The sequence below is a fragment of the Scyliorhinus torazame genome, chromosome 1, assembly GCF_047496885.1.
Source record: "Scyliorhinus torazame isolate Kashiwa2021f chromosome 1, sScyTor2.1, whole genome shotgun sequence".
NCBI lineage: Eukaryota > Metazoa > Chordata > Chondrichthyes > Carcharhiniformes > Scyliorhinidae > Scyliorhinus > Scyliorhinus torazame.
Window position 1 is genome coordinate 211,162,821 of NC_092707.1, and position 27,614 is coordinate 211,190,434.

The 27,614-nt window shown below is 48.8% G+C and overlaps 1 protein-coding gene across 6 annotated transcripts in view; it reads right to left on the reverse strand.

Annotated features, from left to right (window-relative positions):
- col16a1 (collagen, type XVI, alpha 1) overlaps positions 1-27,614 on the reverse strand; it is a 779,331-nt gene that overhangs the window by 556,497 nt on the left and 195,220 nt on the right. For all 6 annotated transcript variants that reach the window (XM_072502210.1, XM_072502224.1, XM_072502220.1 and 3 more), the window contains exons 5-8: positions 25,977-26,100; positions 25,134-25,409; positions 22,854-22,934; positions 16,759-16,890 (exon numbers count right to left, since the gene is read on the reverse strand). In XM_072502210.1, the coding sequence (XP_072358311.1) occupies positions 16,759-16,890; positions 22,854-22,934; positions 25,134-25,409; positions 25,977-26,100 (613 nt within the window). The remainder of the gene's footprint in view (positions 1-16,758; positions 16,891-22,853; positions 22,935-25,133; positions 25,410-25,976; positions 26,101-27,614) is intronic.

The following is a 27,614-nucleotide window of genomic DNA, read 5'->3' on the forward strand; positions in this document are numbered from 1 at the left end:
GGGGTGGTCCCGGCGGATTGCAAATTAGCCAACGTGACACCACTGTTTAAAAAAGGAGGTAGGCAGAAAGCGTGTAATTATAGGCCAGTGAGCTTAACTTCGGTAGTAGGGAAGATGCTGGAATCTATCGTCAAGGAAGAAATAGCGAGGCATCTGGATGGAAATTGTCCCATTGGGCAGATGCAGCATGGGTTCATAAAGGGCAGGTCGTGCCGAACTAATTTAGTGGAATTTTTTGAGGACATTACCAGTGCAGTAGATAACGGGGAGCCAATGGGTGTGGTATATCTGGATTTCCAGAAAGCCTTTGACAAGGTGCCACACAAAAGGTTGCTGCATAAGATAAAGATGCATGGCATTAAGGGGAAAGTAGTAGCATGGATAGAGGATTGGTTAATTAATAGAAAGCAAAGAGTGGGGATTAATGGGTGTTTCTCTGGTTGGCATCAGTAGCTAGTAGTGTCCCTCAGGGATCAGTGTTGGGCCCACAACTGTTCACAATTTACATAGATGATTTGGAGTTGGGGACCAAGGGCAATGTGTCCAAGTTTGCAGACGACACTAAGATAAGTGGTAAAGCAAAAAGTGCAGAGGATACTGGAAGTCTGCAGAGGGATTTGGATAGGCTAAGTGAATGGGCCAGGGTCTGGCAGATGGAATACAATGTTGACAAATGTGAGGTTATCCATTTTGGTAGGAATAACAGCAAAAGGGATTATTATTTAAATGATAAAATATTAAAACATGCTGCTGTGCAGAGAGACCTGGGTGTGCTCGTGCATGAGTCGCAAAAAGTTGGTTTACAGGTGCAACAGGTGATTAAGAAGGCAAATGGAATTTTGTCCTTCATTGCTAGAGGGATGGAGTTTAAGACTAGGGATGTTGTGCTGCAATTGTATAAGGTATTAGTGAGGCCACACCTGGAGTATTGTGTTCAGTTTTGGTCTCCTTACTTGAGAAAGGACATACTGGCACTGGAGGGTGTGTAGAGGAGATTCACTAGGTTAATCCCAGAGCTGAAGGGGTTGGATTACGAGGCGAGGTTGAGTAGACTGGGACTGTACTCGTTGGAATTTAGAAGGATGAGGGGGGATCTTATAGAAACATATAAAATTATGAAGGGAATAGATAGGATAGATGCAGGCAGGTTGTTTCCACTGGCGAGTGAAAGCAGAACTAGGGGGCATAGCCTCAAAATAAGGGGAAGTAGATTTAGGACTGAGTTTAGGAGGAACTTCTTCACCCAAAGGGTTGCGAATTTATGGAATTCCTTGCCCAGTGAAGCAGTAGAGGCTCCTTCATTAAATGTTTTTAAGATAAAGATAGATAGTTTTTTGAAGAATAAAGGGATTAAGGGTTATGGTGTTCGGGCCGGAAAGTGGAGCTGAGTCCACAAAAGATCAGCCATGATCTCATTGAATGGCGGAGCAGGCTCGAGGGGCCAGATGGCCTACTCCTGCTCCTAGTTCTTATGTTCTTACCCTCACCCGATATTTCCCTTTCAAACATTTATCAGACAAATTGCTGGCTAATGAATTCATTGTTATATACTGTAAAGTACTCAGAACTAATTATGATGTGAATGTACATCTGGATTGCCACATGTACTGCTGTGCTGCAGTCAGCGTCACAATGTACCAGCGCATTATCCACATGGGGAACTGTTAGAAATACACTTGATGTTATTCCAACATTTTAACTCCAAAAGTGTGAACACTTTGAATTTCTCAGAACTAGAAGATATAACATTTTCCCCGAGCCCTGAAGCTAATTATAATACATTGAACACTGACCCAGCTGAGCGAACTCAATACCTTCCGGTGTGGCTATGAGGTGAGAGGCAGATTCTGCTGAGTCAGTGGCCCCGCAGTGGATGACTGAGGAGTTGGTTAGCTTCCTGACCGACAAATTTAAGAAGCAGAAGTAGGTGGCGGGAGGTGAGGATCTGGAGAAGGCATTGGTGGGGGGGGTTGGCCCCAATTCAGACAGCCTTGGGCAAAATGGACGAGTGGATAGAGGTACAAGTGGCAACGCTACAGAAGATGGAGGTGACACTCGCTGATCACAGCGATCAGATTGCAGAGGCAGAGATGGCGTTTCTGGCTGAAGAGTGTAAAGCGTTAAGGGCCAAGATTGACATTCTGGAGAACCATTCCAGATGGTAAAACGCAAGGATTATTGGGCTGCCAGAGGGCCTGGGAGACTCCAATTCCTTGACTACATTTCCAAGATGTTCGGAAAGTTGGTGGGGGAGGAGATCTTGACTTGGACTGGGCCCATAGATCGCTGAGGCAGAAGCCCAGGTCTGCAGAGCCACTGCGGGCGATCAGTCAGGTTTCGTCGATACCTGGATTAGGAGTGGGTACAGAGGTAGGCGAAGGACCATCGAGACTGTAGATATGAGGACGATGCCATCAGAATATACCAAGATGTTGGGGAAGAGCTGGCGAGAAGGCTTGCGGGTGTAACAAGGCCAAGGCCGCGCTGTACAAAAACAAAGTGAGGTTTGGAGCGTTGTACCCGGCTAGTCTTTGGGTCACTTTCAAGGTCAGAGGTTATTACTTTGATGCACCTGAGGAGTTGCTCAAGAAGTTTGGCTCCATTTCAGGGCACAAACTAAATGTGGGCAAGAGTGAATATTTTCTGGTGAACCCTCGGTGAGGGGAGCTGATCTAGGGTGGCTGCCATTTTGGCAGGCCAGGACTAGCTTTCGGTCTCTGGGAATCCGGGTGGCCCATAATTGGGCCACGCTCCATAAATTACATTTTTCTAGTCTGGTGGAGGGGGTGAAGGCCGATTTAAAAAGGTGGGATGCTATCCAATTTGTTGTCCTACTACTGGGCGGCAAGTATCGATAACCCGCTGTATTGTTCTTTGTTCTTTCGAGGGATATGGCACTAGGAGGTGCTGAGGGTTTTGCCCAAGGTTGCTATCATGACCAACTGGAACAGGCTTGGAGGGCTGAAGGGCCTGTTCCTGTGCTGTATTGTTCTTTAGAAGGTGCGGGGGTGGTTCGAGGACCCGGACTCTATATGGGGGCGAATGGAGGAGGTTTTGTGCATCGGTTCGAGACTGAGGGCTCTGGTTATTGTACCACACCCATGTTCCCCTGCTGAATTCTCTTCGAGCACAGTAGTGATAGTCACTTTGAGAATTTGAAATCAGTTTAGGCAGCATTTTAAACTGAGTTCCAAGTCACTGTTGGCTCTGAATTGCAGGAACCATAGCTTGTTCCATCTGGCTTAGATTCATTATTTAGGGCATGGGAGAGGGAGGAGTTAGAGAGGATTAGAGACATGTTTCTGGGAGGGAGGTTCGCCGGTCTAGAGAAGTTCCAGCTCCCGAGAGGGAACGTATTCAGATATTTCAGGTGAACGATTTTTTACGCAAGGAACTTCCTTCATTGCCCTTGGTACCGTTACCTTTGCTTAGGGACTGGGTCCTGTCCTTGGCCGAGTTATGGGAGGGTAAGATTTTGGAGGTCTATGGGCAGATGTTGGTGGCGGAGTTGGAGGAGGTCAAAAGGAAGTGGGAGAGTGAGCTGTGTTTTGTCTTTGAGAGGGGAGTGAAGCTCTTCACAGGGTCAACATCACATGGTCATATTCGAGGTTATGCCTGATCCAGTTCAAGGTGGTGCACTGAATGCACCTGACCAGGGCGCGAATGAACGGGTCCTTCTCGGGGTAGGAGTTGGTGTGAGCGGTGCTCGAGGGGGTGAATTACATGTACATATTTTGGGCTTGCCCCAAGCGTGTTAGTTTCTGGGTCACAGAGGGCGGCATGGCGGTGCAGTGGTTAGCATTGCTGCCTTGCAGTGCCAAGGACCCATGTTCGATCCCGGCCCAGGTCGCTCTCGGTGACAGACACTCCAGTGCGCTCTCGGAGGCAGACACTCCAGTGAGCTCTCGGTGAGAGACACTCCAGTGCGCTCTCGGAGGCAGACACTCCAGTGCACTCTCGGAGGCAGACACTCCAGTGCTCTCTCAGAGGCAGACACTCCAGTGCGCTCTCAGAGGCAGACACTCCAGTGCGCTCTCGGAGGCAGACACTCCAGTGCTCTCTCAGAGGCAGACACTCCAGTGCGCTCTCGGAGACAGACACTCCAGTGCGCTCTCGGAGGCAGACACTCCAGTGCGCTCTCGGAGACAGACACTCCAGTGCGCTCTCGGTGACAGACACTCCAGTGCGCTCTCGGTGACAGACACTCCAGTGCGCTCTCGGAGGCAGACACTCCAGTGCTCTCTCGGAGACAGACACTCCAGTGCGCTCTCGGTGACAGACACTCCAGTGCGCTCTCGGAGGCAGACATTCCAGTGCGCTCTCGGAGACAGACACTCCAGTGCGCTCTCGTTGACAGACACTCCAGTGCGCTCTCGGTGACAGACACTCCAGTGCGCTCTCGGAGGCAGACACTCCAGTGCTCTCTCGGAGACAGACACTCCAATGCGCTCTCGGTGACAGACACTCCAGTGCGCTCTCGGTGACAGACACTCCAGTGCGCTCTCGGTGACAGACACTCCAGTGCGCTCTCGGTGACAGACACTCCAGTGCGCTCTCGGAGGCAGACACTCCAGTGCTCTCTCGGTTACAGACACTCCAGTGTGCTCTCAGTGACAGACACTCCAGTGCGCTCTCGGAGGCAGACACACCAGTGCTCTCTCGGAGACAGACACTCCAGTGCGCTCTCGGTGACAGACACTCCAGTGCGCTCTCGGTGACAGACACTCCAGTGCGCTCTCAGAGACAGACACTCCAGTGCTCTCTCAGAGACAGACACTCCAGTGCGCTCTCGGTGACAGACACTCCAGTGCGCTCACGGAGGCAGACACTCCAGTGCGCTCTCGGTGACAGACACTCCAGTGCGCTCTCGGAGGCAGACACTCCAGTGCGCTCTCGGAGGCAGACACTGCAGTGCGCTCTCAGAGACAGACACTCCAGTGCTCTCTCAGAGACAGACACTCCAGTGCTCTCTCGGAGACAGACACTCCAGTGCGCTCTCAGTGACAGACACTCCAGTGCGCTCTCGGTGACAGACACTCCAGTGCGCTCGCGGAGGCAGACACTCCAGTGCTCTCTCAGAGACAGACACTCCAGTGCGCTCTCGGAGACAGACACTCCAGTGCGCTCTCAGTGACAGACACTCCAGTGCGCTCTCAGTGACAGACACTCCAGTGCGCTCTCGGTGACAGACACTCCAGTGCGCTCGCGGAGGCAGACACTCCAGTGCGCTCTCAGTGACAGACACTCCAGTGCGCTCTCAGTGACAGACACTCCAGTGCGCTCTCAGTGACAGACACTCCAGTGTGCTCTCAGTGACAGACACTCCAGTGCGCTCTCGGAGGCAGACACTCCAGTGTGCTCTCGGAGGCAGACACTCCAGTGCGCTCTCGGTGAGAGACACTCCAGTGCGCTCTCGGAGGCAGACACTCCAGTGTGCTCTCGGAGGCAGACACTCCAGTGCGCTCTCAGTGACAGACACTCCAGTGCGCTCTCAGAGACAGACACTCCAGTGTGCTCTCAGAGACAGACACTCCAGTGCGCTCTCAGAGACAGACACTCCAGTGTGCTCTCAGAGACAGACACTCCAGTGCGCTCTCGGAGGCAGACACTCCAGTGCGCTCTCGGAGGCAGACACTCCAGTGTGTTCTCGGTGACAGACACTCCAGTGCTCTCTCGGAGGCAGACACTCCAGTGCGCTCTCGGAGGCAGACACTCCAGTGCGCTCTCAGTGACAGACACTCCAGTGCGCTCTCAGTGACAGACACTCCAGTGTGCTCTCGGAGGCAGACACTCCAGTGCGCTCTCCGAGAGCGCACTGGAGTGTCGGCTTCCGAGAGCGTACTCGAGTGTCGGATTCTGAGTGCACACTGGAGTGTCTGCCTCCGAGAGCGCACTGGAGTGTCTGCCTCCGAGAGAGCACTGGAGTCTCTGCCTCCGAGAGCGCACTGGAGTGTCTGTCACTGAGAGCGCACTGGAGTGTCTGCCTCCGAGAGCGCACTGGAGTGTCTGTAACCGAGAGCGCACTGGAGTGTCTGTCACTGAGCGCGCACTGGAGAGTCTGTCACTGAGAGCGCACTGGAGTGTCTGCCTCCGAGAGCGCACTGGAGTGTCTGCCTCCGAGAGCGCACTGGAGTGTCTGTAACCGAGAGCGCACTGGAGTGTCTGTCACTGAGAGCGCACTGGAGTGTCTGTCACTGAGCGCGCACTGGAGAGTCTGTCACCGAGAGCGTACTCGAGTGTCGGATTCTGAGAGCGCACTGGAGTGTCGGCCTCCGAGAGAGCACTGGAGTGTCTGCCTCCGAGAGCGCACTGGAGTGTCGGCCTCCGAGAGAGCACTGGAGTGTCTGCCTCTGAGAGCGCACTGGAGTGTCTGCCTCCGAGAGCGCACTGGAGTGTCTGCCTCCGAGAGAGCACTGGAGTGTCTGTCACCGAGAGAGCACTGGAGTGTCTGTCTCTGAGAGCGCTGTGTAGGAATTGGCTGCTAGACCTGTGGTTTTCCAACGGGGTCTTCTACCTCTATCCCCCACTCCAGTCTGCTCCCACAGAGCATTGGGCTGCTTGGCAGCAGCAGAAACACAGAATATGTAAGAAAGAAACATTTAACTGGAGTTTGGAAACTCGCCAAGATCTGAATCATAGGAGAAAGCTGCAAAAATAAACCAGCTTCCACTGACCAGTCAACCGAGAGATGAACTTTCACCTTTCAGCTCTGAGTCGAACTCAGAAGAGGTACTGATCCAACCATTGGGTTTAATTGTGGAATTTGCCATGATAAAGGATATAAATGGAATGGATTCTTTCTGTTTATTCAGCATCTTCGCAATCAAGATAAAGGCAAACATATGTACCACATCTGGCAGGGCCGGGAGTTCACAATCTATGCTACTGTCCAATACATAAGCCTGGTTAGAGGCTGGGTCCTGTATTATCTCTGGTGGATACAGAACTGGCTACATCATAGAAGGCAGAGGGAAGCAATGGAGGGATGCTTTTCTAATTGGAGGGCTGTGACCAGTGGTGTTCCACAGGGATCAGTGCTGGGACCTTTGCTGTTTGTAGTATATATAAATGATTTGGCGGCAAATGTAACTGGTCTGATTAGTAAGTTTGCAGACAACACAAAGGTTGGTGGAATTGCGGATAGCGATGAGGACTGTCAGAGGATACAGCAGTATTTAGATTGTTTGGAGACTGGGGCGGAGAGATGGTAGATGGAGTTTAATCCGGACAAATGTGAGGTGATGCATTTTGGAAGGTCTAATGCAGGTAGGGAATATACAGTGAATGGTAGAACCCTCAAGAGTATTGAACGTCAGAGAGATCTAGGTGTACAGGTCCACAGGTCACTGAAAGGGGCAACACAGGTGGAGAAGGTAGTCAAGAAGGCATACGGCATGCTTGCCTTCATTGGCCGGGGCATTGAGTATAAGAATTGGCAAGTCAGGTTGCAGCTGTATAGAACCTTAGTTAGGCCACACTTGGAGTATAGTGTTCAATTCTGGTCGCCACACTACCAGAAGGATGTGGAGGCTTTAGAGAGGGTGCAGAAGAGATTTACCAGGATGTTGCCTGCTATGGAGGGCACTAGCTGTGAGGAGCGGTTGAATAAACTTGGTTTGTTCTCACTGGAATGACGGAGGTTGAGGGGAGACCTGTTAGAGGTCTACAAAATTCTGAGGGGCATAGACAGAGGATAGTCAGATGCTTTTTCCCAGGGTAGAGGGGTCAATTACTAGGGGGCATAGGTTTAAGGTGCGAGGGGCAAAGTTTAGAGTAGATGTACGAGGCAAGTTTTATTACAGAGGGTAGTGGGTGCCTGGAACTCGCTACCGGAGGAGGTGGTGGAAGCAGGGACAATAGTGACATTTAGGCGGCATCTTGACAAATACATGAATAGGATGGGAATAGAGGGATACGGACCCAGGAAGTGTAGAAGATTGTAGTTTAGTCAGGCAGCATGGTCGTCACGGGCTTGGAGGGCCGAAGGGCCTGTTCCTGTGCTGTACGTTTCTTTGATCTTTGTTCTTACTCCTCAGTGCAGCGAGAGATCAGGATGTCATTTTTAAATGGCGTCCCGAACTTCGAGGTCTCTGAAACGACCCCGGACCTCCATCCCAGCCCGAATGAACTATGGGAGGGTCCCAGCCTGAACGAACTATGGGAGGGTCCCCGCCCCCCAAACACCAACACAAGGCACCCCCGGCCCAATCACGCGTGCACAAAATGCCGACTTGGCACCTTGGTAGTGTCAAACTGGTACCCTAGCAGTGCCCCTGCCAAGCTGTCACTTCCAGGGTACGCAGGTGGCATTAGCAGTACCAGGGAACCATCCTGCCCAAAGGGCATGCAGCCGGGAGCCTCCGATCCCCTGGGAGACCCCAACGAATGCCATTCCGTCTGGTCCCAGTTTGTGGGGACCAGTGCTGAACGATGCTCACCCGAGATCTCTGAGGCGAAGGGGTTGAATCCCAAAGCCTCAGGTACCTAAGGAATCTGCACATTGGCTTACTGCCTCGCTTTAATATGCAGATTTGCCAAAAAGTGATCCTGCCCCCAATGGGCATGATTTACCTCGCAATGTCTTGCGAGGCATTGCGAACCAGGTAGTCGCAGGAACGGGGTCTTCTGGCTTTTATCGGCTTCACTGCAGTGCGGCGAGCTGCTTTTCCAGTGTTGCGTGGCCGTTGGATAATCCCTCTATTCCCATCCTTTTCATATATTTGTTAAGACGCCCCTTAAATATTACTATCCTACCTGCTTCCACCACCTCTTCCGCCACTTCCAGACTCCCACCACCTTCTGTGTAAAACACCTACCTCGTACATCTCCTTTAAACCTTGCCCCATGCACCTTTAACCTATTACCCCTAGCAATTGACTCTTCCACCCTGAGAAAAAGCTTCTGACTATCCACTCTGTCCATGCCCCTCATAATTTTGTGAGGTCTGTGGATTTGAGCAAATTCCCGAGGGTTTTCCAGCCTAGTTTGAGTACTATTAAAGGAGACGTAACTACAATCCAGGTGGACTCGGAAGCCCAGCCCCTATATTTTCGTACCCGCCTGGTTCCCTATGCTATAGTGAAGAAGATTGAGATCGAAATTCGGCATTTGGAACGTTTTGGTATCATTAGACCTGTGCGCTTCTCTGATTGGGCGGTACTGGTGGTCCCATAATGAAGCCAGATAAGACAGCCCACCTCTGCGAAGACAATAAATTGACAGTTAACACGGATTCATGATTAGACCGTTACCCTTTACCTCAGCTGAATCGTGTTAAGGTGCTCAACTGGGGCAAGGTAAATTACGATAACATTAGACAGGAATTGAAGAATTTGGATTGGGTGCGGCTGTTGGATAGTAAATCAACATCAGACATATGGGAGTCTTTCAAGCAACAGTTGATTAGGATTCAGGAAAGTCACGTTCCTGAGAGAATAAAGGATAAATATGGGAAATCTAGGGAGCCTTGGATAACGAGGGATATTGTGAACCTCGTCAAAAAGAAAAAGGAGACTTTTGTGTGGTCTAGACGAGTGGGGACAGTCGAAACCCTTGAGGAGTACAAAGGAAGTGGGAAGGTACTGATGTGGGAAATTAGGAGAGCTAGGAGGGGTCATGAAAAGTTCTTGGCCAGTAGGATTAAGATGAATCCCAAAGCTTTTTATTCATATGTAAAAAGCAAGAGGGTGGCCAGGGAATGGATTGGACCACTTAAGGACAGTGGGTGGAATCTATGTGTTGAGCCGGAGGAAATGGGTGAGGTACTAAATGAGTATTTTGCATCAGGGTTCATTAAAGAAAAGGACTTTGTGGAAGATGATTCTTGGGTAGGGTGTGTGGACAGTCTGGATCATGTTAACATCAAAAAGGAGGAGGTATTGGGACTTTTAAAAGATATTAAGGTAGATAAGTCTTCTGGGTTTATCCCAGAATACTGAGGGAAGCAAGGGAGGAAATTGCTAGGGCCCTGACTGATGTCTTTGTATCCTCATTGGTTACAGGTGAGATCCCAGAGGACTGGAGAATAGCTAATGTGGTACCACTGTTTAAGAAAGGTAGTAGGAATAATCCTGGAAACTATAGGCCGGTGGGCCTCACGTCGGTAGTCGGTAAATTATTGAAGAGAATTCTCAGGGACATACCCATTTGGAAACAAATGGACTCAGAAGTGATAGACAGCATGGTTTGGTGAAGGGGAGGTCGTGCCTCACGAACTTGATTGAGTTTTTTGAGGAAGGAACAAAGATGATTGATGAGGGGAGGGCGGTGGATGTTGTTTACATGAACTTCAGTAAAGCCTTTGACAAGATGCCTCATGGCAGACTGGTACAAAAGGTGAAGTCACACGGGATCAGAGGTGAGGTGGCAAGATGGATACATAACTGGCTTGGTCACAGAAGACAAAGGGTAGCAGTAGGAGGGTGTTTTTCTGAATGGAAGGGTATGACTAGTGGTGTTCCACAGGAATCTGTGCTTGGGCCTCTGTTGTTTGTTGTGTACATAAACGATTTGGAGGAAAATGTAGCCGGCCTGATTAGTAAGCTTGCGGATGACACCAAAGTTGGTGGAGTGGCAGATAGTGTTGAGGATTGTCAGAAGATACAGCAGGACATAGGTTGGAGACTTGGGCAGAGAAATGGCAAATGGAGTTTAATCCAGACAAATGTGAGGTAATGCATTTTGGTAGGTCTAACATAGAGGGGAAATAAACCGTAAATGGTAAAACTCTTAGGAAGATAGAAAGTCAGAGAGATCTGGGCGTGCAGGTCCACAATCTTTGAAGGTGGCAACACAAGTGGACAAGGCAGTCAAGAAAGCATATGGAATACTTGCCATCATTGGACGAGGCACCGAATATAAAAATTGGCAAGTCATGCTACATTTGAATGGAACCTTGGTAAGGCTGCACTTGGAATATTGCGCACAATTCTGGTCGCCACACTACCAGAAGGATATGGTAGGGGTGCAGAGAAGGTTTACCAGGATATTGCCTGTCTGGAGGGTGTTAGCTATGTGGAGAGGCTGAATAAACTCGGACTGTTTTCATTACAAAGACGGAGGTTGAGGGGTGACCTGATAAGAGGTCGACAAGATTATGAGGGGCATAGATAAAGTGGATGCACTCTTTCCCAGGGTGGAGGGATCAGTCATGAGGGGGCATAGGTTTAAGGTCCAAGGTGCAAAGTTTAGAGGAGATGTGCGAGGCAGGTTTTTTTTCAGAGGGTGGTGAGTGCCTGGAAGCGATGCCAGGGGAGATTGTGGAAGCAGATACATTAAAGGGTTCAAAAGGCATCTTGACAAACACATGGATAGGATGGATATAGAGGAATACGGCACTAGGAAGTGCTGAGGGTTTTGGCAAAGGTTGGTATCATGACTGGTACAGGCTTGGTGTGCCGAAGAGCCTGTTACTGTGCCGTATTGTTCTTTGTTCTTTGAAGCATTAGCCGCTGTCTGTATGCTTACAAAATTCTGCATGAGCAACGAGTATTTGCAGCTGGAGTTCAATGAAAGCTCCTGGAAGTAACGATTAATACACACAAGGGACTCTTTGAGTACACCTGGCTCCCGTTTGGAGTAACCTCGGCGTGCACAGACTACCATTCGCGACATGGAGATCATCCTGCGTGGTTTGCTATGAGTTTTTGCTTATTTGGGTGACCTATTGATCACAAGGCGCACACAGCAAAAACATCTGCACAATCCCGAGGCGTTATTACAGCACTTTTCCAAATATGGCATCCACATGCGTCACGCGAAGCATGTGTTTCACGCGAAGGAGGTGGTCTATTTGAGATATCAGGTGGACCGAGATGACATGCACCCAGTCACCGGATCAAAATGGGTCACAAGACGCCACAGAAATTTGACCTTTCCATAGGCCAGTTAATTACTATGGGCGATTTATTCTGAATTTGGCGACCGTCCTGGCCCCCTCAACTTGCTTTTGAAGAATCACAAGCCCAGGATGCGGTGTTTAAAAAGCTGAAGCGGCAGTTGCCCTCTTCGGCGGGTGTCGACACATTTTAACTCTTCTAAGCCATTGTATGTCACGTGGGATGCTTCACCATGTGGCATTGGGCAGTTCTGTCCGTGACCGTCTGATCGCTTTTGCCTCCCGGACGCTGGCTGCAGTCGAAAGAAAATCTGCCCAGATTGATAAGAAGGTCTGGCGGACGTGTTCGGTGTGAAGCGATTTCATCAATATGTCTATGGCAGCTATTTCTTTATTGTCACCAATCACAAGCCTTTGCTAGGCCTCTTCTGTGAAGACAAGGCAATTCCGACAATAGCATCTGTGGGGATTCAGCGCTGAGCTTTGTTATTGGCTGCGGATGAATACCGCCCAGGGACCCAGATTGCGCATTTAGATGCGTTGAGCCGTCTTCCTCTGCAAGTCGAGTCCGTGAACCCCCGACGGCAGACAAGTGATTGCTGCCCTGAACATTATTGACTCCTTCCCCATCACTATCTCGTGTGTTCGCGACTGGACACAGCTTACAAAGGTGCGGCATCTGGTGCTATACAGTGAGAGCATCGGCACCTAACTGTGGAGTTGAAGGCTCTCTCGTCCAAATTATCGAAGCTGGCCATGGAAGATGGTATCCTCCTGTGGGGCATCGGGTTTGTTGTCCCGGCGAAGGGACAGGCTGTTGTGTTGTAACAATGGACATCCCGGAGTGTCCAAAATAAAGATGCTGGCGAGAGGCTACGTCTGGTGGCTAGGTTTGAACATGGATATCGAGACGTTGGCCCAGCAGTGCTCCATTTGTCAAGAGCACCAGATTTTCCCAACAGTGCCACCGCCACATGCTTGGGAGTGGCCGTGACATTCTTGGGCTTGCTGATTCCGCCGGTTCCTTCTTGGTTTTGATGTTTCTCATCCTGGTGGACACCCACTTGAGTTGTTGGAAGTGCACAAGATGGCAGCGATCACCTCCTGGGTGACCGTCGAGCGATTGCGCATTTTATTTTCCACGCATGGAATCCCTGAGGTACTCGGAAACAATAACGGTGCCTCTTTCATGAGTGAAGAATTTGCCACTTTTGTAAAAAGCAACAGGACTCGCCATGTCCGCACCGCCCCATACCATCCAGCATCGAATGGCCTGGCATAAAGGGCTCAAGAAACAGACATCCAGCTCGATGGACACCAGACGAGCAAGATTTTCATTTTTGCACCAAACCAATCGCACACAGTAACTGGGGTGGCCCGCTTGGATGATAATGGATCGCAGGCTTTGCACACGGCCGAGTTTGATTATGCTGGACATTGGGCAAAGGTACGCAGTAATCAAGAGGTACAAGAACTTTGCCCAGTTTGAGGCCGACCTCTTCGTCACTTCGCACCTGACGACACGGTGTTTGTTCGTAACTTCAATGATGGGGCTCGCTGACTCCCTGGGATTGTCGTCCGACGAATGGGACCAGTCTCGTACCAAGTTCAATCAGGGGGCAACTAATGAGAGGACAGCTGGATCACCTTCAATCATGGAGGTTGCTCTCTCAGGAAATGCTTGAAAGAACCTGTCCTGGATTTTCCGGCTCCATTGCCGAACCAGCTTGCTGTGACGCCTCCAGTCTCTCTCAACGCTGACATGCCCAACGTTGTGTCTTCTGAGTCCGAGATGGAGGCACAGACATCTGAGGCCTCGGACGCCAACTCTGTAGTTCAGCCGCCTTCCGACAATCTTCCGCCACAACATTCCTGCCACAGACGGCGCTAGCCATAGCAGTATACACTGACTGATCCAGCGCCTCAGCTCCATGAAGACTTGCCGGAGCCAAAGAGACACCGATGTCCTCCGCCTGCTCCTCCCTCTCCTTCTCATCGCTTATCAAGGGGATCTTCGGGCTTTGTGGGAGGAGGAATGTAATATCCCGTATGGGACCTGCAGGGGTGGGAATGCTTGTCTTCCCCGTGCTCCTTGCGAGTGCGAGCTCCTCTGCTAGGAGTGGGGTATCTCGTTAATCACTGTATGAAAGGCCGGCCAATGAGGCAACGACCAGAGGAGAACCCGGTGGGATCTACTGGGTTGTGCATATATTGTTTGTGCAAACGGGGCGTCATGGTAGCACAGTGGTTAGCACCGATGCTTCACCGTGCCAAGGACATAGGTTTGATTCCCGGCTTGGGTCACTGTCTGTGTGGACAGTGCTCCCTGTGTCTGCATGGGTTTCCTCCGGGTTCTCCGGTTTCCTCCCACAGGTCCCAAAAGACGTGCTTGTTAGGTAATATCGACATTCTGAATTCTCCCTCTGTGTATCCAAACAGACGTCGTAGTGTGCTGACGAGGGGATTTTCACAGTAAGTTCATTGCAATGTTAATGTAAGCCTACACGTGAGAATAATAAAGATTATTATTATTATTATTATTATTAAACTTTATTTCTAATTTCACCCGGTGTGTGATCAATTGTGTGTGAAATGGGGGTGGGAGTGATTGGTTCCACCGTGTTTGGGGAGATGGTTGTGTGGAACACCTTTGCTGTGTAGTCACTGTTGTAATGTAGGAAACGTGGCAGCCATTTTGGGCAGCAATGAGATAATGAACCTCGACGCACCCAACTCAGGCTGTTCAATCTCATGAGATTGTGACACTTGGAACACATCGCAAGAGCTAATGAGGCCTCTCGAGTCAGCAAGACCTGGATCTCGCTCTCGCTGGGTGAGATCCTGATTTACATACTCAAGTAAGGCATTAGTCTCATTTAAATATGTCTGCACCCGATTCTCCTGAGGTCGGGAACGAACGCCCGACCCAGGGAGACCTCACCTTGGTGCCGTTTATCACTGGTCCACACAAATGTGGACCGGGTGTAATGGCACCTGGGGGGGTCTCCCAGGACATCGGAGGTCTCTGAGTGGTCAGGCTCCGGGCCTCTGGGCAGGATGACACTCTAGCACCGCTGGCACCCGGGCACCTTGGCACTGCCAGCCTGGAACCTTGGCACTGTCACCCGGGCACTATGGCAGTGTCACTGTGCCCAGGTGGCACTACGATACTGGCAGGGGAACTGCCCGGGTGCCATGGTTGGCAGTGCCAAGATACCCTGGTGTCTGGTTGGCCATTCCAGGGATAAGGTCCGGGGTGCCCTGCCCTGATGTGGTTGGGTTGGGGGGAGTGCGGGGGGGAGGGGGGGCATCGGGAGGCTGCAGTGGGGATTTTGCGAAGGGAGGTCGAGAGATTGGGGCAGTCTTTAAAAATGGTGCACCCATCCAAGAGTTGTCTTCCTGCATTGGTGCGCTAAGCTCGTCATTGCAGGAAATTAGGTAAGTGCAGCCTTGGCAGGATGTTCCCCACCAAGGACAGAAAAAACAAAAGCGTCCTGTTTGATAGTGGGCTCGTTCTCGGCACTGCAGGCGCCAAGAAAGACTCTGTTATATGTGCCCAAAAGGGGACACTGTTTTGTGCATTAAATTGCACCCAACATTAACAGATAATGGGCAGGATTCCCCCATTGCTTGACGCCAATATCGTGTTCGGCAATCAGGCGGAGAATGGGCTCCGACACCAAAATCGGGGCCGGTGCCGGTTTGATGCCGGTCAGCCATGCTCCGCCCCCTCCGAAACAGCGGCATTGTGACGCGGGCACAGTCACAACGCCATTGACGCATCATTGGCCGGCCCACTCACCATGTCCCGCCCCTGATGATTCAGGTCCCCGACAGCGCAAATTGTGGTCACACAAATCACAAACCCGGCGTGGTGGCTAAAGACTGTGTCCAGCACTGCCACATTCGGCCAGGATTCATGCCGCTGGCCGGGCGGGCATCTGCGAGGGCTGGGGGGGTGAACAGGGGATGGGCTGTGGGGTTGCAGATGGCAGGTTGGGTGTTCGCACGGCCGGCGCTATGTGTACGGCGCGACCGCTGCAGGTATTCAGCCGTGCGCATGCGAGGCCCAGGACCAGGCCATTGTCCGGCCATTGTCGGCGCGGGAGTCAGGAGTTCCAGTCAGCACCAGTGCTAGCCCCTCACCAGTACCGGAATCGGTGAGGGGTTCGTGTTGATTTCCTTGACGTTAACCTTCCACGGAGTCTCCGTTCAAGCTGGCACTTAGCCGCAAGAACAGAGAATCCAGCCAAATCTGTTTTTTGTGATGTTGGTTGGAGTGTGGGTTCAGCAATGGGTTTAACTCTCCTGATCTGCCTTAAGTTGTGGAATCTTTTGAAACGATCTGAGAGGGCAGACTGAACCTTGGTATAACGACCCATCTGACAGTGTGGCACTCCCTCGGTACCAGGCTCAAGTGTCAGTCTTGTATTCTGTGCTCGTAGCTTTGGAGTGGGGCTTGACCCCACAACATTCTGATACAAAGCTGAGAGTGTCACCGCTCAGCCAGGGCTGAGAATTTAATAGCCATCTGTACTCGAGGTGTCAAGAAATTTACACACAAGATTTCAAAGAACACCTTATACTGCCACTGAAATGTTTCAAAGCACTGTCTGGGTTTGTCTCGCATGCCAAAATGAGACCAGTATTTGGAAACTTATCTCCACATCCAGCTGGACATGTCAACGTTACCCTGGTTTAAATGTCAACGATCAGATTAAGGTGACCTTTGTTTATTGATGAACTTGGCTAAGGAAGCAGGGTTATTGTATGGGCTGCGATTACAGTGAAGTTGCCCAAAGGTTGGCATTGTTCGGAAAGCTGCTTCTAATACCCTGTTTGGGTTGGCATTTGGAACATAATCCTCATAATGCACAAGACACAGCTGGCAGCATTTATGGGAAAATTGTGGATGAACTGACCTTTGTCTTTGTGTCCTTATCAACACAGAAACACTTGGTGTGAACCTTCCCAGTCATCTGAGGTAGAGCAGCACGTGGATTCTTCACCTCGGCATTCCTTCGACTCTTCGGAATGAGTGACTCAGTTGCACACTGAAAGGAAGACAGGGAATAGTCAGTGATGCACAACTGAGTTATTTGGGTGCAGAAATTCAATTGTAAGAACATCTTTAAGTCCTCATTAAAAATTCCTTCAATTTACTCTCATCTAAGATGTCTAACAGTATGACAGTGTAACAGAGATGGTGTAACAGTGTCACGGTGTAATAATGTTAGGGCGATGGCAGTGCTACCATGTAACAGCATAACAGTATAGCATTGTAACAATATGGCAGTGTAACGCTGTGACTGTGTAATGGTGTGGCAGTGTGACGGAATTACAGTGCAACAGTGTGATGGTGTTACAATGGAATAATGTGACAGTGTCATTGTATTACAGTTGTTACAGACGCTGTTACAGTCTGATGGAATTACAGTCCTAGTGTGTTGGGTCATGGTGCTACAGTGTAACACCTACAGTGTGATGGTGTTGTCGAGTGTAATGCTGTTACAGTGTAACAATGTGACAGTGTAATGGTGTGACCATGTGACATTGTAACAATATGACAGGCTTTCTTGAGTTAAGATAGTGTGAGTTTATCAACTGCCATCAGGTAAGGAAAAATGGTCAAACCCATGCATCTCCATTCGCACGGATTATAATTCAGAACTGAGTCTCGTAGTAAGTATTTATAAATGGAACTGTCTTGACTTTTGAGGAGTGGACGATGACACACAACGATTGATTCCAGTACAGTTGACTTCTGCTAGTGAGTAGTTGACTCTTGGATTCAGGTGTTCCATAGTTTGGTACAGAGATTTCAGTTCTTTTCGCAGCTGTGATCCTTCTGCTGGCTGTTTGACTTCCACAGTCAGCGAGAGAGAGTTTTGCGATAGTCCAGCAAAAGATGGTTATCTTTGCAGGGGTCCTGGTCTGGTTTCAGTGTGCAAAGTTTCCAGCTGCTTTTCCTCATAGTACACACACACAGGCCGGTAGCAATCAGATTCTTAACCCGTTTTGTATGTATATTCCAAGAGGAAACCGGAATATACTAAGTCCTGTCGAAACAATTATTCCCAGGGTGTTTGAGATGGGATGGCAATGATGTTCCTTTGTCTTTACTGAAGATGATAATCAGTTTTTAGATGCTTGCCTGATGAACCTTGTGTGGAAATGCAGGGCGGGGTTACATTGTCCCCTGCCCATCAGTGGCAACGCACATTCTCAACCATCCTTGGGGTTTGTGTCCATTTTAAAATCTAAAACTGTGGTCCTGTTCAGTCCAATATTTCCGTGTTAACGTCCATGGATATTTCTTCATTATTGTGGCACTTCCCTTCCTCATAGAATAAAATGAGATTCATTCTCATTTGGGTTTTTTTGTTCTTAAGGGCAGCACGGTAGCATTGTGGATAGCACAATTGCTTCACAGCTCCAGAGTCCCAGGTTCGATTCCGGCTTGGGTCACTGTCTGTGCAGAGTCTGCACATCCTCCCTGTGTCTGCGTGGGTTTCCTCCGGGTGCTCCGGTTTCCTCCCACAGTCCAAAGATGTGCAGGTTAGGTGGATTGGCCATGATAAATTGCCCTTAGTGTCCAATATTACCCTTAGTGTTGGGTGGAGGTGTTGACTATGAGTAGGGTGCTCTTTCCAAGAGCCGGTGCAGACTCAATGGGCCGAATGGCCTCCTTCTGCACTGTAAAGTCAATGATAATCTATGATTAATCTAGGACAAAGGTTCGGCACAACATCGTGGGCCGAAAGGCCTGTTCTGTGCTGTATTTTTCTATGTTCTATGTTCTATTACAGCAGGGAGAAAAAAACTTCAAAAAAATCACACACCCCAACACACACACACCCCAACACACACGCACACCCCAACACACACACACCCTTCCACACACACACACACCCCAACACACACACACCCCAACACACACACACCCCAACACACACACCCCTAAACTCACACACCCCAACACACACACACCCCAACACACACACACCCCAACACACACACACCCCAACACACACACACCAACACACACACACACCAACACACACCTCAACACACACACACCCCAACACACACACACACACCCACACACACACACCAACACACACACCCCAACACACACACACACAACACACACACCCCAACACACACACACACCCCAACACACACACACCCCAACACACACACACCCCAACACACACACACCCCAACACACACACACACCCCAACACACACACCCAACACACACACACACCTCAACACACACACACACCAACACACACACCAACACACACACACACAACACACACACACAAACCCCAACACACACACACACCCCAACACACACACACACCCCAACACACACACACCCCCAACACACACACACACCTCAACACACACACACCAACACACACACACACACCCCAACACACACACACCCCAACACACCCACATACACCCCAACACACCCCACCCCCAACACACGCACACCACAACACACACACACCAACACACACACACCCCAACACACACACACACACCAACACACATACCAACACACACACACATATACTCTAACACACATACATACACAAACCAACACACACCAACATACACACACACTAACACACACACACCAACACATACACACAAACCAACACACACACACCAACCAGCACACACACACCAACCAACACACACCAACATACGTACACACACTAACACACACACACACAACACACACACACACCAATACACACACACCAACACACACAAACTAACACACACACCAACACACACACACACACACACACACACCTTCTCTTAGTAGTGATCAAACTTATCGCTTTCCAGTCCTGACTGGGCTTCTTTAAGTTCTGGCCAGGGTGCCTGCAATCACGCTCAATTTCCTATGAATGTGGGTGATTTTAGATGATAATGGTTGGAGGAATAAGCTCCAATGCAACAGCCCAACATTTGGGGTTTTGAATCTTTCCACAAAATACAAGATTTTGGACCAAGTGCTGGGAAATGGGATTGGAATAGATAGGTGCTTGATAGCCAGCACAGACACGATCGACTGAAGGACCTCTCTTTGTGCTGCAAAACTCTAGATGCAATAACCAATAAAAGTTAACGGGTTGTGGTTGTGATAGATTGTGCTCTCTCTGTACCCATTCTGGACATATATCTCAACGTAACTGTAGTAACAACCCAATGTTTTCCTTCGCTATTGTGGAGTACTGGTCCTGCTGTTCGCTGAGATTCTAGAGAAGTAATCAATTGGTCTTACAATTCCAGATTCGTCCTCCTGGAGCAGAACAACTCCCACACCAATGTCATTTGCAGCTTTTTGAAAGCTGTCTTGACATTTCTCAGTCCATTCTCCCTTTGTTTTTATGTAGTAAGTCTGTCAGCTGAGCAGATACTGGATACTGTTCAGACAAACTGCCAGTTGAGCCCACACATCTCTACGAACCTCATGATTGCCTGTCTTGTGGTGGCAATGGGGTCCTGGGCTACATCTTGTACCTTGGCAGCCCTGAGCTGCTAGCTGTCCTGGATGAATGACTTTGCTTTCAGCAAACCCATTCTTTAAGAGATTGACCACTAGGTTAGCTGACCGTACTCTCTGTAAAAGGGCTTCCAGTTATTCTACATTGATTTCCCAGGTGTTGTACATCAGGAGACTGTCTAGGTACACTGAGCAATTGGAGAAGCCTGCCACTGCCTGGTTCATCAGCCTTTGGAAGGTAGCCAGGACATTTTGGCATCATAGGATATAACGGGACAGTGGGATAACCCATCTGAAGTCACAAAGAAGAGATTTCCTTCATGCTGGCCTTCAAGGGAATCTATCAGTATTCCTTGAGTAGATCTACCTTTGTGATAAAGGCAGCTTTACCTATTCTCTTTATGCAGTCTTCAGCTAGTGTAATGGGTAGGAATCAGTTCAGTAGTCAATGCGGAACCTTGTGGAACCGTTTGTCTTGGGCTCGAGCAGAACTGGGGAGCTCCAGCTACTGTTGCTGGGCTCGATGAGTTAGTGCAACAGCATGTAGTTAATCTCCTCCCGGACCTTGGCCAACTTAGCTGGGTCTAGATGCTAGGGATGCCTTATGGGAGGAGTTTCTCCCACATCCACATCATCCATGATGTGGAGTTGCTGGCGTTGGACTGGGGTGGGCACAGTAAGAGGTCTTACAACACCAGGTTAAAGTCCAACAGCTTTCAGATCACTGTTCCTTCATCAGGTGAGTGAAGACGTGGGTTCCACAACCACATATATAGACAAAGTCAATGATGCAAGATGATACTTTGAATGCGAGTCTTCGCAGGTAATTAAGTCTTTACAGGTCCGGACGGAGCTACTGGGGAGAGGGAACAAAATATCTGGACAAAAGCAAATTACGGCAAATGCTGGAATCTGAAACCAAAGAGAAAATGCTGGAAAATCTCAGCAGGTCTGGGAGCATCTGTAGGGAGAGAAAAGAGCTAACGTTCGAGTCCAGGTGACCCTTTGTCAAAGCTTTGGCAAAGGGTCCTCTGCACTCGAAATGCTCTCCCTACAGATTCTCTCCCTACAGATGCTCCCAGACCTGCTGAGATTTTCCAGCATTTTCTCTTTGGGAAGAAGTATCTAATGTTGGAAAGATTTGAAAGCAATTGGAATAAAGTCAGCTGTTCCTCCCAAAATCCATGCTGCACTGACCACAATGTGTCTCGAATTACTCATATTCTGTATCCAAAATGTTACGTTCTGAAAGAGATATACCTTGAATATTGCTGTAAAGGGAAACATGTTGCTGAAACCTTTCGCCTTGACACTCAGGAGGACAAATACATGAATACCAAAGTTCAAACTATCACAGCAATTTATACAACAGGAGAAAAGAGTGCTGATTGGTTGGCAAGTTAATGCTGATTGGTCACGGTGTTGCCAAAATTCTCTATTGCTTTCTCCAATCAGAATCGACTTGCCAACCAATCGAGCAATAGTATTTAACGCAAAGCAGATTTGTCTGAGGACAAGGGGAAAGCTAAAACAAACCAGTTGAAATAGCTTTTTGAAGACATCCAGCCAGAGTCTGCAGGCGTTCTAATCTGTGCCATTGGGATATGGGATGGATTGAGAGCTGTCTGTTTTTTCTTTCTTGTTGTTTAATTGGGAATAGAGATAGTAATTAAGGGTACTGTATTTACTGTTTCTATGGGGGTTGGTTTAGCTCAGTTGGCTGGGCAGTTGGTTTGTGATGCAGAGCAAGGCCAACAGGGTGGGTTCAATTCCGGCTGAGGTTATTGATGAGGCCCCGTCTTCTCAACCTTGCCCCTTTCCTGAGGTGTGGTGATCCTCAGGTTAAATCACCAACAGTCATCTCTGCTCGTCAAAAGGGAAAGCAGCTTATGGTCATCTGGGACTATGGTGACTTTACTTTTATTTACTGTATTTAATAATATTATTTAAGGGGTAATTGTAAGCTATTTTCAGATGTGATGTCAAAAAGTTTAATGTTGTGTGAATAATAAAGGTTTTTTTTTAAACACTAAATCCCTATTTCTTCATCCAATCACTCCTAGAGCAAATCATTCTTTTCGCACTCTAAAAAAATAAACAAAAATGTTGGGGTTTCATCCCCGTATCCTAGCCACGGTTAGGGTCTGGTCTGGAATTGTAATACTTTGCATTTAAAGTAATCAATACTATTGGCTCCCAACCTCCCTGAGGTTCCATAGGTGGATACATACTCACTGAATAAATAGCTTGATTGATTTGGATGCCTGAGCTCAATCCAACTGGACAGTTCATTAGCCTAGCTCTTTCTTTCAGCCATGAAATCTACGCCTAGAGATGAGGGAGCAGCTGATGACCAACTCTGGCCTCACAGGAACCATCAGATGTTTCAACAGGCAGTGGTTTCTGGATCCAAGGATAGCCATCAGGAACTGAGATTGGTGGTGAGTTTCTGTAGGATTAGGAAGTTGTTGAGATTCTGTCACTTACCCTGACCCCTGGGATCTCGCAACACATCACCTTCTCTGCTATGAGAGGGTCACAGAAAAGAATCATCTGTTGTAGGTCAACCTGTACCAAGACAAAGGACAATAAAATTAGAAAAGGTCTGCTAAGGCCTGGTGTTGTCCAGACAGTGCAGTAACCCTTCAGCAAGAGGGCTATGGGAAAAGACCAAAATTTCAATGTGGTCTCCCCTTCGGTCTTACAACACTTCCAATTGTCCTCACCTTGAGGTGGTAATTAATGTTGGTATAAGCTGTAGTTGGGAGTGAGGTGTTGGCAGGGGCACCAGAAGTGCCGCATCTTCCAAGCCCTCGTTTCTATTGCTCCAGTCTCGATGATGGAGGTTGGCAACTTCTTTGACCATGAAAGCAATCACCAAAATGCATGATCATGCATCCATGTCCTTGTTCCATTATAATACACATCACCTTTCTCAGAGGTCACTGGACACCAATCGGATGCCTCCGTGAGTCTAGGTACATGGAGTCAATGTGTCGCCTCCTCGTTCCCTGCTTCCTGGTTAAAGCAACTGAGGCCAATTGTAGGGGCTGGTTACTATCAGAACAGGAAGAATTTTGTTCCCCATTCTCAATATTTGCTTGTGGAAATCATCAATTTGAAGATTCCTCTGCAAAGTCATGTCTACATCCAATAGTCCATCAGCAAGCATGAAGAGGCAAATTCCAACAATCAAGAGAACTCTTTCAACTCATTGAGGTCTGAGGACAAGAGCTAAAATTGTTCCAACAAGGATTCCTTGTGTTGAAGCCATTCTTCTCCCTCCTCCTGAGACTGCGGTGGGTTCTAGATGCACTCAGGTTATGAGTGGCTGCCACTCAGCAGCCTTCCTAGTCTTCATGGGTATAACCTTTACAACGGAGTTGACATTTATCAAATTAGTTATTCCAACTCTCCGGTGTAACTTTGGTGACTGCATGAAGCAAATAAGATTAAGGAGTCATCTAGATCGCAGTGTTTCAGATCAGTACTGGGACCTCTGCTCCTTGTAATATATATATAAATGACTTGGAAGAAAACGTAGCAGGTCTGATTAGCAAGTTTGCCGATGATACTAAGATTGCAGGAGTTGCGGCTAGTGATGAAGATTGTCAAAGAATACCACAGGAAGGGCGGCACGTGGCACAGTGGTTAGCACTGCTGCCTACGGTGCCCAGGACCTGGGTTCAAATCCCGGCCCTGGGTCACTGACCGTGTGGAGATTGCACATTCTCCCCGTGTCTGCGTGGGTTTCACCCCCATAACCCAAAGATGTCCAGGCTAGGTGGATTGGCCACTCTAAATTGCCCCTTAATTGGAAAAAAAATAATTGGGTACTCTAAATTTATTAAGAAAAAGAGCATACAACAGGATATAGATAGGCTACAACATTGGGCAGAGAAATGGCAGATGGAATTTAACCCGGACAAATACGAGGTGATGCATTTTGGTAGATCCAATTCAGGAGGGAGCTATAAAATAAATGGCAGAACCATCAGGAGCACAGAGACACAGAGAGATCTGGGCGTGCAGGTCCACAGATCCGTAAAAGTGGCAGCACAGGTGGAAATGGTGGTAAAGAAAGCATATAGCATGCTTGCCTTCATAGGATGGGTTATCGAGTATAAAAGCACAAAGGTTATGTTACAATTACATAGAACGTTGGTTAGGCCACATTCGGAATACTGTATTCAATTCTGGTCACCGCACTACCAGAAGGACGTAGAGGCTTTGGAGAGAGTACAGAAAAGGTTTACCGGGATGTTGCCTGGTATGGAGGGTATGAGCTATGAGGAAACATTGAATAAACTGGGATTGTTCTCCCTAGAGAGACGGCGGCTGAGGGGCGATCTGATAGAAGTTTATAAAATTATTAGGGGTATCGATAGGGTGAACAGTTGGAGGTTTTTTCCCAGGGCGGAAATGACAATTACAAGGGGGCACAAGTTCAAGGTGAGGGGGGAAAGGTTCAGTGGAGATGTGCGGGGTAAGTTTTTTACACAGAGAGTGGTGGTGGCCTGGAACGCACTGCCAAATTCTTGGATTTCCTATTAGAAGTGAGGCAGTGTTCCCGGTTCCATCCGGTCATCCCAGAGCCAATATCAGATAATAATACACAACTGAGGGAACGGTATCTTTATCACCATGGTATTGGCGGACCCCCAAGATGACTGCTTCCCCTCGCCCCAGCCCAGTGTTCAGTGTTGCCATGGGAGCCTCAGTGGATGCGACATACACCGTGAGTTGTGGTAAGATGTTGGCACAAACCTCAGCTGGCATGCTATCCTTGACCAGCCTGCCCATGACAGTCTGACCCTTGATGTCAATATCAGCTCTCTCTTCCACTGATTTGATCTCGATTAACTGGCAGTCGATGTACAGGGAGGCCACATTCGCCTGCACACTGATCGCCAGTTTGTGCCACCGAAGATCAAAGAGGGCAGCCACCCCCTCACTGCTGAACACCCAGCGCACGTAGTCTTGGAAACGACCTTTGGCCTTGTACTCCACTGTTTTGTCCCCTCCATCGATGCGGATCGAAAACTGAATAAAACAGAGAAAGAAAATCAAACAAGAAGATCCAAACAGCACCTGCAGTAAAAGAAAGGTCATGAGAGTGAATTTGCCATTTTAGCTTGGCTCTGGTCAGATGCTGCACGTGCATCATGTGACTATTTCTACAGGAGATAGAAGCAAATAGGTCACCAAAGGCTGCTGTCAAATTATTTTTCAGAGATTCACTGGGGCTAGGTCACTGTCGCCCTGAGCCCCACAATCTCCCGATACTAAACTCACCCCGCATAGTTCACCCGCCTCGCGGGTAGTCACCCAGGCCACTATCTACAGGTTTCAATCCCGGATAATTGGAACAGGTCCCTGTTTGGCCCCCAGCAGCTCGTCTACTGAAGTGAAATAAGGCCAACAATGCCAAAATCACAGGGGGGCCTTTTCACAATCAGAATGGGCAGCTGACCAAATGTCACAATTCACCCCAGCCTGTTTAGTGAACTTAACAACAGCCAATGGTAAATGTAGTGTATCCACATGAAATTCCCAGTCTCAGTGTTGACACAGGACTAAAATGGCTGAACTGTGCTACCTTCACATTACCTGAGACCGGCGCTGCTGGTCGTTGATTTTTAGCATGTACCAATTCTCCTTCAGTTTCTTCTTTTTCAGCAGCAGTGTTGCGAGAAAGGTGAAGTCCTGTGGCAGGCCACGAGGGAAGACCAGTCTGAAATATTGGAAAAGCGGGCACCTCATTGAGTCATCAATGACAAAAAACAAGTCCCGTTCACCAACATTCCTGTGCTCCACTGACCAACATTGGCTCTTAGTCTGACGACTCCTTCATTATAAAATTCTCAATCTGTGTGAAAAAAAAACCATGGCCTCACCCCTCACTATCTCTGTAACCTCTCTAATTATGGCCTCTTGGTGGATGTCCTTTTCCCTCACTCCACTATTGGTGGCAGTGCCTTCAGCTACTCAAGTCCTAAGCTCTGGAATTCTCGACCTAAACATCTCCACCCGCCCACTTCTCTCTCCTCCTTTAAGGTGCTGCTTGAAACCTACCCTTTTGAACCAGCCTTTAGTCATCAGTTAATGAATATCAACTTTTTTGTCTCAGTCACTTATCATTTCTGTACTCTCCTGTGAAACTCCTTGCGATGTTCAATAGCAACTCGCATCGAACTCGCATCGACAGTATTCAATCTTCAGTCCATAAGACCATAAGACATAGGAGCGGAAGTAAGGCCATTCGGCCCATCGAGTCCACTCCACCATTCAATCATGGCTGATTTCAACTCCATTTACCCGCTCTCTCTCCATAGCCCTTAATTCCTCGAGAAATCAAGAATTTATCAACTTCTGTCTTAAAGACACTCAACGTCCCGGCCTCCACCGCCCTCTGTGGCAATGAATTCCACAGACCCACCACTCTCTGGCTGAAGAAATTTCTCCTCATCTCTGTTCTAAAGTGACTCCCTTTTATTCTAAGGCTGTGCCCCCGGGTCCTAGTTTCCCCTGCTAATGGAAACAACTTCCCTACATCCACCCTATCTAAGCCTTTCATTATCTTGTAAGTTTCTATTAGATCTCCCCTCAACCTCCTAAACTCCAATGAATATAATCCCAGGATCCTCCGACGTTCATTGTATGTTAGGCCTACCATTCCTGGGATCATCCGTGTGAATCTCCGCTGGACCCACTCCAGTGCCAGTATGTCCTTCCTGAGGTGTGGGGCCCAAAATTGCTCACAGTATTCTAAATGGGGCCTAACTAATGCTTTATAAAGCTTCAGAAGTACATCCCTGCTTTTATATTCCAAGCCTCTTGAGATAAATGACAACATTGCATTTGCTTTCTTAATTACGGACTCAACCTGCAAGTTTACCTTTAGAGAATCCTGGACTAGGACTCCCAAGTCCCCTTGCACTTCAGCATTATGAATTTTGTCACCGTTTAGAAAATAGTCCATGCCCCTATTCTTTTTTCCAAAGTGCAAGACCTCGCACTTGCCCACGTTGAATTTCATCAGCCATTTCTTGGACCACTCTCCTAAACTGTCTAAATCTTCCTGCAGCCTCCCCACCTCCTCCATACTACCTGCCCCTCCATACTACCTGCCTATCTTTGTATCATCGGCAAACTTAGCCAGAATGCCCCCAGTCCCGTCATCTAGATCGTTAATATATAAAGAGAACAGCTGTGGCCCCAACACTGAACCCTGCGGGATACCACTCG